Source organism: Trachymyrmex septentrionalis, unplaced genomic scaffold (assembly GCF_001594115.1).
Source record: "Trachymyrmex septentrionalis isolate Tsep2-gDNA-1 unplaced genomic scaffold, Tsep1.0 scaffold114, whole genome shotgun sequence".
NCBI classification, from domain to species: domain Eukaryota; kingdom Metazoa; phylum Arthropoda; class Insecta; order Hymenoptera; family Formicidae; genus Trachymyrmex; species Trachymyrmex septentrionalis.
In genome coordinates this window covers 2,049,172-2,065,671 of record NW_017304269.1, presented here as the reverse complement: position 1 = coordinate 2,065,671, position 16,500 = coordinate 2,049,172, and the positions used below count along the sequence as shown (strand labels likewise).

The 16,500-nt window shown below is 29.3% G+C and overlaps 2 protein-coding genes across 3 annotated transcripts in view; both read right to left on the bottom strand.

Moving 5' to 3' along the window:
* The window catches only part of LOC108753554 (multidrug resistance-associated protein 4-like), a 15,487-nt gene extending 14,615 nt beyond the window's left edge, over positions 1–872 (bottom strand). Inside the window, exon 1 of the mRNA XM_018495222.1 lies at positions 540–872. Within this exon, the coding sequence (XP_018350724.1) occupies positions 540–631 (92 nt within the window). The 5' untranslated portion in view covers positions 632–872. The remainder of the gene's footprint in view (positions 1–539) is intronic.
* A 3,743-nt stretch (positions 873–4,615) lies between these two features.
* LOC108753560 (multidrug resistance-associated protein 4-like) overlaps positions 4,616–16,500 on the bottom strand; it is a 25,882-nt gene continuing 13,997 nt past the window's right edge. For both annotated transcript variants that reach the window (XM_018495236.1, XM_018495246.1), the window contains 14 exons: positions 15,516–15,626; positions 15,232–15,366; positions 13,815–14,019; positions 12,982–13,204; positions 11,965–12,606; positions 11,124–11,623; positions 10,515–10,799; positions 10,059–10,288; positions 9,068–9,591; positions 8,238–8,468; positions 7,310–7,644; positions 6,635–6,880; positions 6,101–6,403; positions 4,616–5,461 (listed from right to left, as the gene is read on the bottom strand). In XM_018495236.1, coding sequence (XP_018350738.1) covers positions 5,321–5,461; positions 6,101–6,403; positions 6,635–6,880; positions 7,310–7,644; positions 8,238–8,468; positions 9,068–9,591; positions 10,059–10,288; positions 10,515–10,799; positions 11,124–11,623; positions 11,965–12,606; positions 12,982–13,204; positions 13,815–14,019; positions 15,232–15,366; positions 15,516–15,626 — 4,111 coding nt within the window. In that variant the 3' untranslated portion in view covers positions 4,616–5,320. The remainder of the gene's footprint in view (positions 5,462–6,100; positions 6,404–6,634; positions 6,881–7,309; positions 7,645–8,237; positions 8,469–9,067; positions 9,592–10,058; positions 10,289–10,514; positions 10,800–11,123; positions 11,624–11,964; positions 12,607–12,981; positions 13,205–13,814; positions 14,020–15,231; positions 15,367–15,515; positions 15,627–16,500) is intronic.

Here is a 16,500-nt window from a genome sequence, read left to right as displayed (position 1 = left end):
TATATATATATATATTTAATACAGTTTAAATAAGTTAAATTGTTTAACTACTTTGCCGTAGCTAAATTAATTATGAAGTAGGAGCAGGTATTTAAATGACTAAATATAAAAAAAGCAAATGGTCTAATTTAACATTCTAATAGTGAAAAAGAGAAAGATAAGAGTATGACTAAATATAAATTGTATATCGATCTTTTAATAATAAGGAAAATTTGCAGAATGCTTTTTTTATTTCCTCAAAGAAAAATATAAAACGCCAAATGTAAATATTATAAGATAAGAGTGATTAATGCATACAAGGAAAAATATTCTGCATTTTGAAAAAGAAATTTTATTTAAAAAAAATGAAGATTATCATTCTCGATAAATACAATTTTGTTTACAAAAAAAAATTTTTTTTTTAAAGAAAGCTTTTTTTTTCAACAAAATGAAAGTTTTGATCTTTCTTTAATTGTTTTTAGCAAAAATTAAAATTTTCTGCAAGAAGCAAAGATATTTTATTCTTTATTTTTACCAAATTACTAAGAGTCTTAACGAACCAGAAGAATAAAACACTGAAGACATTTGCGCTCTCTTTGGGGTTTGATTTCATGTCGCTCGTATTCTTATCCATGTTGTTGCACCGTTTCATAAAATCTGACACTTCAAGCTAACAGGAAAAAAATGAAAACAATCAGCATTCTTATTTCCTTCTTTTTCTCTTTCCCCTCTCTCTTTTCTATTCGTTCTCCTTCTCTTGTCTGCCGTTTCTCGAGACACACTTTTCGATAGTTAATCCTTTACTGAGACCATCAGTAACTGTGTTACTGCTTTTCATATCGGCTTTAAGTACTGATAATGATGAACGAGTAACATTAGCGATAACTGTCCCATACGTTGTACAATCATATGCATTTCTTATTTCTCTTGTTTCTCTTCTCACTTACTGCAATCACTTCACGTAATTAATCTCAATTGATCCACGTGACGCATTTCTTCTTTTTCTTTCTCTTCTTTTTTTTAAATGAAATTTTGTTAATTACTAAATTTAGCTACTTAATAGCTGTTCAAATAGTAACTGGAATAACATGAATAACTATTATAAGTAACATTATCATTTTTTTAAATATATAAAAAATCTAACTAGACATTGTACACAAGAGTTAAACAAATCAACCATAATTAATGACTCACCTTATAATTAAAGTTTAGTTTAAAAAACTTTTTTAGCAGATAAATTTCTTGTAATTCTATTTAATAAGATAATTTTAATAAGATAATTAGTTAGGTAATCTTCTTTACAAAATATCTCTCTTAATGCTTCTATATTTTATTATTAACTAACCCAGTGAAAAATAATAATGGAATCGACATCGACTCAACATCGAAATTATCAAATCGACGTCGAATCGAACATAGTTGAGTTAAACGAACAGTATGAAAGTGTGCAATACAAATTGTTTTAAGTTTGTAAGAGGCCGACAGACAATAAAAGTGTTTTTATATATAATGTGCTTCCCAGTGAGAAATGACAATAAAATCGACGTCGATTCAACTATGTTACCGTCATTTTATTATAAATGTAAGCTGTTATTACTGTATTAAAATAAAATAATAATCATTTAATATTTCAGTTTCCTTTCAACTCACGATTAAGTAGTCTGCCAAATACTAAAGACGTTCGTTGATAACTTTTACCTCTAGACCTTATATTCATGACGTCATATTGATGTTTGCGCTGAATCCAATATATGGGCGTTAATTTGTATTAATTTGTCAATTTTACTCTGAAGATAGCTTCAATAAAGGACTGGACATCTGTATTTAATCTTGATTAATACGTATTGTTCTCTCTATATAATTTCCATTCAATATTGGCTTTCATTTAATATTTCGATTTATTTTTATTGGAGTATTTGTATTTAATATCATCAATTATATTTATTTAAAGAATTTATATTTTTACACTTTATTTTTTAATTTTATTAAATTTAATAGTAAATTGTAATTTTATTTGTTATTTTTTTGTTACATAAAATTAATAATGTTATTACTCTATAATTAATAAAAAAATGACATAAAGGGCTATAAGGAGTCAGTGCGCAAAAATTTTCTAATCATTAGAATTTTACAATATTCTGATTTTATTGAACAATTAAATCAAACGAATGAACATATAAGAACGTACGTTTCAAAATTGAGCTCTCCTCAACGCATAAAGTACAAACTGAAGTAAGATTAGAACGCATGTAAAAATTATTAATAGATTTATAGACAATTGTCTCACCGCTGCATTATTTAATCTTCTAAGACATTTCTGCTGCAATGACACAGTGACTGGAATGTTAAAATGTATATGTTCATATGGTTGAGAAATATATATGGATGCGAATGCAAAGACATTGTTTTAACATTCCAGTACTTGCGTCATTGCAGCAGGAAGATCTTAGGCCCAGTTTCACAACTCACTCTTAACAGTTAACTCTTAACCGAGGTTTAACTAGTTTCTCATCTCTTTCCAATTCTAGAATTGGAAAGAGACAATGAATAAGTTGAACTTTGGTTAACCGTAAATTGTAAAACTGGGACTTATAGAAGATTAAATAATACAGCGATAATACAATTAGTCTGTTAATATTTTTTACATGCAATTTAACTTTAGTTTATACGTTGAGAATGGCTCAATCTTGAGCTGAAACGTAAGTTCTTACATATTTATTCGTTTGATTTAAATGTTCAATAAAATAAAAATATTATAGAATTTTAATTTTTCGAAAATTTTTGCGCATTGTTGTCTTCTGATTCCTTATAGCCCTTTATAACAATTTTTATTATTTGAATATCAAGAAGAACGTTGTTAACTATTTATAATTAATAATTTTAAAATATTTAAAATTAATGTTTAAAATTATAAAAAATTAGTAATACAATGCTTTTCGCAGTAATGTTTATTATCGCAAAATTGAAAGTAAACATTACTGAGAAAAGCATATTTACTCACTTGTGGTGCATTACAAATTTTGTCATTTCTTAAAAAAACTGATAAATTTTCTGTAATTTAATTTAAAAAAAAAATAATTTTATTAGATTTAACAGTAAATTTTAATTACATTTATTATTTTAATATAAAATCAATAACATTATTATTTTATAATTAACTTTATAGTTATTTTATAATTAAATCTTAAGTTTAAAATGCAAAATTAATTAAAAAATAATAATATTATTGATTTTATGTTATAAAATAATAAATGTAATTAAAATTTCCTATTAAATCTAATAAATATATAATATATCTCCTTAAATTCAATTACAGACAATTTATTGCAAAAATATGACAATATAATAGAATTAGTAAGAAAAAGATAAAACAGCAGTGTTACTTAAGAATTTAAAGATCTGATAAAAAATAACTCATGTTTTATAATTTGTTCCTTCCTATATATTTCGTTGTCCTTTGGTTAATTATTTACATTTCATACGGTACAATCACGTGTGCGCATACTTTTTCATCTTAAAGTTACTATACATAATTTTTACAGTTTGCTGTACAACTGTGTCGTAAATGTTTTGTAATACAGAGCAAGAATGTGTATAATTAACCGCAAAAAGGTGGCGAAGGTTCTAAGCATGAAGTTTGTAAAGATGATTCCAAAACTAATTCTATCAAATATGTAAAAGTTATCGTTTACAAAAATATATATTCGTAAATTTTCACGTGAAGCTTACCTCAAATATAATTCTATAGTTTCATATAATATATTGAGGTACATATGTATGCTATTCTAACATTATTCTATTAGATAATTAATATATAATACATGTTATATTATGTATAATGATAAAAATACTAATACTAAAATTAATTATTAGCAAGAAACGTGCTATATTACTTACATAATATATTTTATTATGTCATAGTATATACAATACGTACATTATATATCACGTACTATATTAATTTCATAATACCTACTATGAGGTATATATTTCTTATTTACTACAACAGGGACACAACTAAAAAAAATGTGAGGGTTCCAATGTTTTAAATCATTGAAATTTTGAAATGCAATTTTGATAATTTTATTGTAGAGTAAAACTATTTTTTTTTAAATATATATAAATTTCTTTTTTTTATATTTCCGTTTTTTTTCAGTAACTAACTTCAAAATAACATTTTTTAAGTTATGTTGATGTAGTAAATGTTGATGTAGTGGTGAGCGATATAAACTTTCATCCTAACAAATAATATACATAGTTGCATCGATAAATGCAGTGTACAAAATTCGTTTCTGCATTTAGGCTGAACCAGCATTATAATAAGAATCAAGTATAATAAGTAAAACTCAAATAATCATTTAAGTATTTGAGTTGAATTGGAGTATTTGTTTGAACAGAGTCCATCATAATACAAATCTTAGAGCCATTATGAGATTTACATTTTCAAAAGTTGGGCATAATTGAAAACAATATAATTCTGAAATCAGATCATTACATATTTAAAAATATACATATAAAATACCTAATATAAACTGAAGAAGTTTATATATATTTATAAATGTATATAAGTAATATATGTATATAATTTATACAAATAAAAAAATATAAATTGACGTTATATATATACACCTCTCTCAGTTTCAAGTATAATAAGTAATCATCAAGTAATAAGTTTCATATATAATTTCAATTTAATTTTTATAAAATTACTCAACAAAGATTGTATTGCAATTTCAATTTCTCCAAAATTGGTTCTTATAAGATTCTTTTGCGGCTCGAAGCACGTATGATGGATATTGGCAGAAATCACAGAAAGTTACTGTGTGTGCGTAAATATTATCTTACATACAATATCATGTTTATACTAAATTACACTTCATCGCACTGGCTCAGTTCATTCTTAATCGATGGAGTACATATTCGCTTTATCACAAGAGAATTAAGTATATTTGTAATTTCTGCAGTAGTAGGATAGAAAAATATAACAATGTTGTGAGACTTAACTCGTGGCAGAAACTTGCACTAGATATTACGGCAAGGGAATGCTTTCCCTGTAATCTTATTCAAAACGATACAAAAATATAATTTTGTACAATAGATGCATGCCACGCTCTGCATCACAACGTTATGATACTTAATGAAAGTATCATGACGTCGCGAAGAAAGATACACAATATGCCCTTTGGTCTTATAGAAATATACAAACATTTGTCTACATGCGCCATTCTGTATACTCTATATATCGTCTACGCCATAAGTATACTAGGCACGTTAAGTAATCCGCTTTCATCTTCGAAAATTTAGCTAACGAAAGAATATATCAGAATTCATCAACACTTCGTCACGTTTCTCCATACTTGTCTACATAGGCCTGCTTTGCCACCTTGACCAGTTGATCGTACATACCTGGGCCAGTCTCCCTTACTAACGAAGTAAACTGATTGTAACTATTTTTCAGTAATATGTGAGGATGATCGTATTCCTGCAAAACAATGGACATCGGAATTACGATTTAATAATTAAATTATCGTTATTCTGCTGATATTATTAGATATAAATCGCAATTCATATATACGTGATGAGCTAAAAATAATAATTAACATCTCTTAATAAAAAAATTCTAACATTTTTAAGAATTTTTCATAATTTTAATTTATGGAAATTTTTTTAAATATTTTAAACTGTTTTATATTTTATAATTTTTCTTCGGAAATTATAGAATATTGATAGACTATTTTAGAATTTGTACATATAAAGAAAAAGAGATTTTTTAAACATATTTTTCTCGTAAAACTTCTAATTCGTATAAAAAATCTAACAATTTTTCTAAACAATTATAATATTTATACAGAAATTTTGACAAATTATATTAAAGTTTTTTGATCGTTTCTTGGGATCAATAGATTTGTTCATTTTTTGAAATAAAATATTTTCTAGTTATTAACAGAAAACAAAAAGAAAATAGTATTAAAAGATTTTTAAAAATAAAGGTTTCTTTAAACTCCAAAATATTATTCTCAAATGCTCGAATCTTAAAATTTGAAGATTTTGATACTTTGATGATCCAAGCAAGCTTCCAAATTATCATAAAAATTGGAGAAATTAACGAAGCTGCACTTACAGCCATACGACCCTTATCCATCACCAAAACCTTGTCGCTGTCCATTATAGTGTTCAGTCGATGCGCTACTGTGAGCATCGTACACGTCGCGAATTTTTTCCTAATAGTCCGTTGAATCAACGCATCGGTATGTGGATCTACGTTCGCAGTCGCCTCATCCAACATCAATATACGATTGTTTCTCAGGATAGCTCTCGCTAAACATACCAACTGTCTCTGTCCAACGCTATAATTGCTGCCTCTGTCAAACACGCGACTTTCCAAGCCGTTTCCGATACTAACAACCGCTTCTTTTAGCTCAACCTGAAATACGTTACAAACGGAATTATAAGATAGTCAAAAAGTTCATAATTATTTAATAATTATAGAACCATGTGACTTAAAGTTTGATGACAGTTCGTCATATTGTAACTCTCAGAATTTTTCAATCTTTGGAAATTAGGATTTCAGAATAGTCTTTCGAGTTAAAATGTCGAAACCTTCGAGCGTTACGATTAAGCACAAGTCTATTTTTAAATTAGGAATCATTCGAACCTCTTCAAGTGCCTCCCATAAATCCGTGTCGGGAAATTCGTCGAAAGGATCTAAATTACGCCTCAGAGTACCTGAGAACAAAACGGGATCCTGAGGGATGATGGATATTTTGCGTCGCAAGTCCTCCAAAGCTATCGAACCCGTGTCTACGCCGTCAATCTCGATGATTCCCTCCACTTTTGCTAATCGGAACAATGCTGATATGAGTGACGATTTTCCGGCGCCTGTTCTTCCCACGATACCAACCTGTGTATAATAATTTTATTATTGTTAAAACATCCAAATTATTTTTCATAAATATCTTCATATTAACGTATGTAATTTTCTAGCTTAGATCGTTAAAGCTTCAGTTACTCAGTTATATATTCATATTTGAGATCTTAAGACACTTTGTTTATATGTAATTTTTTTTCTTTACATTATTCTGCATGTATAATAAATCTACTCCGAATAAATTAAAATAAAATTTAAAAAGTACTTTATTTTCTATCAATCCTTTTTTATACAATTTTTTAATGTTTAATAAAATTTATCTTAAAAAAATCACAGCAACTTTTTCAAATATCTCCAGAGAGTCCTGTAAAATTTAAGATTCCTCTGTCTTTTAAAATAAAGTTTTCCACTCTCTTTCTTCCCGTTTGTTTCTATAAAATTTTATGTGTAAAATTTCCGTACCTTCTCTCCAGGATAAATCACTATATTCAGGCCTTTAAGGACAGGTGGGTCTTCGTCAGAGTAGCGCATATAGACATTCTTGAACTTGATGCAACCCTCGTCAGGCCAGGTTTTGGGGACATTGGACGGCAGCGCCAGACATTTGTCCTTTTTCTTCACATATGCTCCCCGGTCTCTTAGATTCGGTTCTGCCGTAAGCTGAATGTACTCGAGTACGCGTTCTACTGCCATCATCTGGTTTGTTACCTCCGCGCTCTGTCGCATCCCCCATTGAATCAATCCAGTCATTGCCATTACCTGTGTGATGGCCAAACCGACTTCACCACCGGAAAATGCTGAAAGATATACCCAATATATTATATATAACATCTCATTTAACTTCGTTAATTTATTTTTTATACTATTAAAATATATATCTAATCTAAATATTTGTATATTAATTAACAATATTTATTAACAATTCTTATTTTACAAAATAAATATAATTTTTATAATAAATAAGCTTTCCTCAAATCTTGTGTGGAACGCGCTAAATTATTTAATAATATAAATATTAATTTATAAAGCTTTTAAAATGAATAATAATGTTTTGTCAAGTATAATACTTTCTACATTTTTTAAATAAATTAGTACATTTTTTATAAAGTATATATATTAATTTTTTTATACGGTTTAGGTTTATATTTTTTAAATAATCGAATTATTTAATAATTTTAGTATTAATTTAGACAATTTTTTTAAAGTAATGATAATTCTGTTTTAAATGAAACTTTTGTGTTGCAATTATTTATATACTATATGATTCTTAATAAATTAATATATTTTTCATAAATAATATACTGAAAAATATTTTATATTATTTTTTATATTTATATTTAAAATTACTCGAAAAAAATTGGGAAAAAATTTTGAAAAAACTGATGCTTACATTGATCGAGTAACAAGAAGCTAAAAGTGACGAGTGAAGTGAAAATAAAACAGAATACGTCCAGAGAGAATCCAAATGCTGCGCTAGTCACGATATACATGTAAGCGGTAGATGTGTGTACATCTTGCATCTTGTCGAATTCACGTTTCAGTATGTCCTGAGCGCAATATGCTCTGATGGTCGTCAAACCATTCAACGTAGCATTCAAATGAGTGAATACTGGCGAGCGTGCTGAAACACAAAGGAATCATGTCTTCAAGAAATACATCTTTATGTGAAATAAAAGCACCATACATTTGCTTTAATAAAAATAATAAAAAAACGGCTCATGGCAAATGGTAAAAAATCAAATAATAAGGAAAAATATTATTATTTAATTTTCATTTAATTAAGAAAGTCAGGGGGAAGGGGATAAAAATATAATTGAGAAAATAAAATTTAAAAATAAATAAGCAAGAAAAAAATATCAAAAGTAGAAAAATATACAAAAATAAAATGAATTTTTCATTTTAATAATATACAGGCACCTGAAGGTTTCCTCGCAAAAAAGGTAATAAATTCTAAAATTATATTTATGTCAAGCTTATATTAATATAGACACATTGAAATGCAAATTTGTGTAAAAATTGTTTCTTACACACTTCATATTTTTGCTGTAACTGTTTAATAAAGCATTTTAGAACTTGTATTTATAACTTTTTTCCTTATTTTAACTCACAAAACATATCGTTAAAGTTTGTTCAGACAATTCGGCAATATCCTATATATAACTAACATTTTGATAAATGTTGAGGATTAAAATAAAAAAAACATAAGAAAGGCAGACATACTTATTCCCTCCAGTCGCTTAACGTTCTTGCTGGTCTTGAGATAAACCTTGCGGATCCAATAAAATATCCCACTGATAATTACGATAGGCACCAAGAAGATAGGATTGACCACGCAGGTCATTATCAGCGATCCGAACATCAACATGTTCATTTGACCGGCATCCAGGATCGCTTTAGGTAATAATTCATCGATCGTGCTCATGTCTTTAGAGAATCGATTGAGAATTCTGCCGCTTGGATTAGTATCAAAAAATCGCATTCCTGTACGAATTAACGCATTAAACATCATATCGTGTAAGCGCTGGCTGCACATCATGCATGTTTTGTAAAAAACTAGCGATCTGGTGATCCCGAGAATGAAGATAGCTAGCACAATGCCAGTATAGATGTAGATATAATCAATCACTGATTCATCCTCGATAGCACTGAATTCATGTATGTTCGTCGTGTTTACGAAAATGTCTTCCGTTTGGTTCAGAATAAAGTGCTTGGCTTCGTAATTTCGCGTTTCCACAAAATTGGCTCTGGAGGAGTTTAGTCGAGAAGAAAAATTATATTATTAAACGAAGTAACTAAAGTGGTGAAAAATATGATATATTTCATGTATTAAATATGCAAATATTTTTAGTTCTATATCTTTGAGCTTTTAGTTCTAAAATTTAATTCTATAAAAATTACTTCCAAAACCTGATAATTTCTGAAAGTTATTTTTTAAGTAAAGTATTGTATTTAAGTAAAATATTCTTAAGAAATTTTAATATGTATTATTCAAAATGTATTATTAAATACATTTGCATGCAAATCTTTTTAAAATATTTTCGCAAATATTTTTCGACATGATATGGGCGACATAGAAATATTTTTAAAATATTTTCGTGAATTGTTTTTAAATACTTTAATCTATCTAAAAATTATATGTAATAAATAATTGTTTATACAGTAAATGATTTCTTAATCAATTAAACACTTTTCCAGTAATACAAATACTCACAAGAAAGGCACAAAATAGTCGTTGAGACTGACAATAAATTGCGTAATGATGAACAGAAACAGAACGGTAAAAGCAATGTACAAATTGGCACCAGTTTGGAAAAACTTGATAAATATAGGACCCTTAACCAGGCCACGTGATGTTCCCTCAAGACCGTCGTTCAATTTTTCAGGATCTTCGTCTTCCTCTTCGTCATCAGTGCCGCCGCTACTAGCTTCCGGAGTTCGACTCTATTAAAGAAATTTTATCTTCAGTAATATTAATAACATTTCTTTTTGTTATCTAGATATTATTTATTACTATGAAGAATCAGTTTATCAATTCCAAACCTTTAAAACAATATAAAAACAATATAAAAAAAATAAAAATTATATTGTGTCAAACCCCTCTCTCTCTCTCTCTCTCTCTCTCTTTTTCTCTCTTCTTCACAATTTTATACATATTTGCAGCACTTACTCTGTTACTTGAAGAAGAAAACTGTCGTCGTATGTTTATACTTTTTTCTAAAGATGAATCGTCAATCGCTTCATTCTCCGCTGCCAGGAGTACTCCATATTCGGGTCGATACTCTAATAAATCCTGATAATGCGAAAAGTACTTCATTTTTCCCTGTTCGAGCAATATAATGGCGTCCACTCCCTTTATATATTGCAACTGATGCGTGGCCAAGATTCTTGTTTTTCCAGCAAGATATCTCTGAATGCATTCTTGAAACAGATGCTTGCTAACATGTGCGTCAACCTGGAATTTCAAACGGAGTCTTTAATCAGAATTCATAATCAAAATTCTGCATCATGTTTAAACATATAATATTCCTAAAAAGTGGTGACTATTATTTATTTTTTATAATATTTATATAACAATTCTAGGAACATTATGTCTTATAAAGGAATTATTGTTCATCAAAAAAAGAGAAAGATCTCGCACTAATTATACAGAAAATATAAAATTATTTAATTTCAATAAAATGTGTTGTTTTTCAGTGAAGCTTATAATGTAGTGAACAATGATACAATACATTACGCCTGGAAGAGTAAATTATTAACTCGTTTGATAATCACTCACCGCGCTCAAAGGATCGTCCAGTAAGTAAATGTCCGACTGTCTATACAGAGCTCTAGCCAAATTGATTCTAGCTTTTTGACCACCGGACAGCGAGGTGCCTCGTTCACCCACAACGGTCTGGTCGCCCTGCGGAAACTGTTTGAAGTCGCGTACCAAGGCACAAGCCTTGATCACCTTCTGGTACCGTTGGCGCTCGTAGGACTGTCCGAAAAGTATGTTCTGTCGGACGGTAGCACCGAAAACCCAGGCCTCCTGACTAGCATAGCTGACGCCGCCGTTGACCTTCACTTGACCTTTCGTTAGACCGATCTCTCCGAGAATCGCGGACAGGAAAGAGCTTTTGCCGCTACCCACCATGCCGATCACCGCGTATAGCTTGCCCTTTTCTATTTCCAGATTCAGATTCTCCAGAGTGTTCTCCGATTGTTTTTCCTCCCACTTGGCAGTAACGTTGATCATGTTGATGGCCCAGTTGTTCATATTGTATATAGATTTGTTTTCTAAATAGTAATAGTTTTATTTCAAGTTAGACTGTTTGAAAATATGTTAAAGGAGTGCTGGAAAAATTGAAGCAATACAATATGTCTCATCAGATTTTTTTTTTAATTTAGGAAATACATATCTCCAGAAAGACCTTTACAAGGTTGCCGTAAGAATTTGTAATTTTATTTAATATCTTAAAAATATTATTTTATTAAAAAAATAAATAATTCTATTTTTTTAGCTTCTAAAATGTGTCAAATTTGAAATATCCTTTAAATAATTTTATATAATATCATTTATATATAATATGTTATATTTCTATAAAGTATAAATTATATGCTTTTCTGAAATTCTTTACCTTCAACAAAATTTGCAGTGTTTTTCAACAAGTCACTGGCAACAATCAATAGACCATTTGGCTTTCTGCGATCGTTGTTCTCGTCCAGATAGTCTCCACGTGAATCCACATCATCATCGTCAATGTAGGGCAGATCCGGTTTGGAGAACCGCTTCAAATCTGAATTGGCGTAGCTAGCAGACGCCTTGGAGACAACAACATTACTGCCCTGGAACTCGTCGAACATAAGGAAAGTCTGGAGCCTACGTATAGCCACCATACACTCAGCCAACTCAGCGAAGCCGCGCACGAACATGCCAGTCATAGTGTGTGCAAGAATGTTGAAATAGGACGAAACGACGAAGACCTTATCAGCAGTCAGATTGTCGCCGAACATCAGCATAGCGATGAGGGTGCAATAGAGCGCCATACGAGTTGTGAAAAGATTGAAGGTCATGTAAATGCCGCGGATGTACGAGCTCTTGGTGACCACTCGAAGTTCGAGCTTACGCGCCAGCTCCACCATAGCGCAGAATGGCTTTTCCCACGCGTACATTTTGATCACCTGCACTCCGGAAATGATTTCGTCCATCAATCGGACCCGCTCATCGGTCTTGATAGCAGTCTGGAGACGAAACTTTGATGACAGTTTGCCAGTATAAGCTAAAATCCCAAGAGTAAGAATTGATAAACATCTGCGACAAAATAGCTTGCAAAATGACATAAAAAGCCTATCCGGATTTACAATACAATATTTTACATTTATTTTCCATAAATTAAAAAAAAATAGAGTTCTAAAGGTTCTTCCAATCGACGATCGTATTTAATTTATGGGATTTATTAATCAGTTTGTGTTTCAAGTCCAAAAATAATCGACAGTCATCTGAAGTAAAATGTATAATATTTGAAATAAAATTACGTATAGAATTATTATTCCTTCTAACTTTGACCATAATTGATGCTTCTTCTTACTTACATTAATGATGATTTAAAAAAATAGCTTTTATATAAATTTATTGATGATGACGCGAAACTCACATTGGATTGGTACGACTACAAAGATTGCAGCGATGCCGATGAGGCCAGCATAGCCGATCTGCTGATAGAGAATATAAGCCACGATCAGGGCCGAGAGAGGTGCCGACCACATATGATGAATAAAGATGGAGACAAGATCGAATCGATTGACATCATTGGCCACTAGATTAACTACTTTTCCGGGTGCTGTCTCGCCCAGTGCAGTTTTGCTCAGACGCAGAGCCTGCGAAACAAAAGAAGAATATCCGTTACATAATCTGGAAATACTCTGATAAATTATATCACAGAAGAAATTTAATATATTCGATATATTCAAATATTTATATTGATAGAAAATATTTATATTGATAATAAATATTTTATACTCTAATATTTATAAAATATTTTCAAAGTATTTTATAGAAGAAAGTTTAAATTTTATAAAATAATAATTAACGAAGAAAATGTTTTTAGAATGTTTCTACGTCCACCAGATTATATTTTTTTTAATAAATATTCTAATTTGATAACACAGAAATTTATAAACAAATTTTTTTGTTACATTGTGTGTTAAAATTAATCATATTGTTTAATCTTTTAAAAGAATTTTTTATTAGGAAATTTAAAAAATTTAAAGAACTGATTTATTTAGTCTTTTGTTATATAGTTATTTCATTTCTAATCCTCTTTCTTATGTGGTGAACAAACGTTTACTTTAAAGAGCTGAACACAAACGTTCAAAATAAGACTTATAAAGTTCGTCTTACACGACTTTTACATTCACTTTTTGTTTCCTCTCACTTTATACATTATACTTTCAAATTTTTACAATTATATTGTTCCGAGTGACCAACCTTTCTGTACACCACGGAACATACAGCCACGCGAACTTTGGCACCCACATGGAAAGCGCCAAAGATCGTCTGATTGCCGCTTATCACGTATATGCCGGTTGCAATACAGATACCAGCTCCAAACCATAAAGCATTTTCATACGGTTCAACTGAATCCTTCCGGAAGTAGCGCAAAAGACCACCAAGCAGCAATGGCGTACCTAACCTACGGAATGAATTTCGCGCGTTAATACTTATGTGTCAGTATTCAATATAATGGGCATTATTATCCAAAATTCCATATCTTGAATACTAATTATAATATCCAATAATTATATTATTATACATGAGCGTAACCAGGAAAGGACAAGTGGACTGTGGCTCCCCCCCCCCTTAAATCTTAAAGAAGGAAGAAGAACAGAGATAATTACAATAAAATTATACATACGGAGGACTTATGCTTCAGTATTTATAAAAAATTAATTTTAAAAGGAAGAATTGGAGATCAATGTTATAGAAAGATTTTTTGATAATCCAAAATGAATAGTGTTATTATAAATTTAAATTCTTTAGTTTGAAGAATCAGTTACAATATGAAAAAATTAAGTAAGTAAATTAAATATATATAATTCATTTGCTAGTAAACAATTAAAATAACTAAAATAATAATATAATACAAAATAAGTCCAACAGTTTATCTATATTATTCGCCTACTCTTCCCCGTTTCCCAAAGTTTAAAAGCCCCAACTCTAATTTTCTTCTTCTTTAAACACATTCCTAGCCACATCCGTATTATATTATTATATATTAGTTATATATTATATATATTAGTTATATATTATATATATTAGTTATATTTTCATACTGTTATATTATTTGTACTGTTATATTATTACTATATTGTTATTTCTATTCTTATTATTATCTATTATTTATTATATATACAGCATACTTATAATATGTTTATAGTATATTACTGTTACATGCTTAAGCAAGAACAATAAGATATAGTTATTTTTAATTTTAGATATTTAATGTTAGGTATCTTCCTTCAAATACCTTTCCACTTTGTTTGAAATGTTATCGCTCCATGTAATATGTTTGCAAGTGATAATACGTTGAAAACAATGTTCTACATTTTTAGTCAAATGTGAATATAAAAAACATTAAGAATTTTTTTTGGATTATTTTCAATACAAAATTATTATTTCTTACATAAAAAAATTAAAGTTTAAAACATTGAGCTACCTGTATTCAATTTATCTTGAAAAATAGCTCCAATTACAAATTAAAAATCAATACTTTACTGCAATAATAAATTCGTATTATTGCAAAGTCAACGTTATTACCGACCAAATAATGGGAAAAATGTCTTCCTACGAAAAAAAATAAAGCACGATAGATTTATAAAAATCAATGATCAGTGTTTAATTTTACCTTATCACAAATTCGTTGAGAATCTGTATTATTCCCAGCATAGTGTACTCCCACAAGAATGTGCGGAAAATAGTTTTTAACAAACTCGGACTGCGTTTCCATTTTTTCGAATTTTCCAGCTCGATGTACCATCGTCTGCAAGTACACCAATGCATTAATAATAACAATTCCTATGCTTTTATAAAAGAGCAACGCAAAAAAAAGAGGATTAACTCTGTAAACATTTTTTTTCTTCCTTCTTCTTATTTTTCTCATCTTTTCTTATACATAATTTCTGTACTTACTTTTCTAATCGATCTCCGAGGAACGTCGATCTGTCGACTTTCAGTGGATCAAATAAATCTTCTATTTCTAAAACTTTCTTGTATCCTGTCTTGAATAAACTAATGGTCCACCTGATTCATGGCAATTTGTGTAAATTAGATATCATTATTTGTGTAAATCAGATATCTTACTGCTATTAGTACCTGCTATCAAATACCTCTAAATTATAGGATGACATAACGATAAAAATATGACAGATTCGAAATTACGAGATTAAAAAATAGTATCGTGCATAATTATTTTATGGTATGACAGGCACTTTTGTTATGTTAGTTTCACAAGATGCAGTGTCACGGTTGAAGACAAGGTAAATTTGCATGAAGATAAGAAGTAATTTGAGATAAAAAAATCAACCTTGAAGTATACATCACCCGTTATTTCAATTCGACTGTTTTGTATTTTAATAGTTATTAATGTAATAATTGTGTTTCAGACATTAAATATGAATTAAAAAGTTGAAATAATATGTTAAATATAAAAACTTCAAATACAAGAATATTTACAGATGCCTAAATATTTATTTAAATCACTAAACTTTTAAATATAATATATTGTATAACTTCGAATGTATGCGGAAGATTGAAGTAAGATAATACAGAATAACAGGAGTAATTGTGATCAATTGAGAGCCTGCACTTTAGTTAACTCTTTTGATGTTTAATGTCCACGATACATATAAAAACGCAAGGCAATAAGACGTAAGCAGTAAGCGAATCGGCCAATCACAGTAGAGAACGTAAGGTTATATTGTTTTTATGTGTTTCTGGTTTAATCCACACAGAAAGAATGATTTTGTTGAAGTTATCTAAAAATTTAGCTGGAAACAATTCTGAAAATAATGTTGTTCAACCATAAAAATAATCAGATAGAAATCTTAAGCGTGATGAGCGACGCTGCAAAAAATTTTGACATTCTAACAACCAATTCGAACATACTGTATAATTA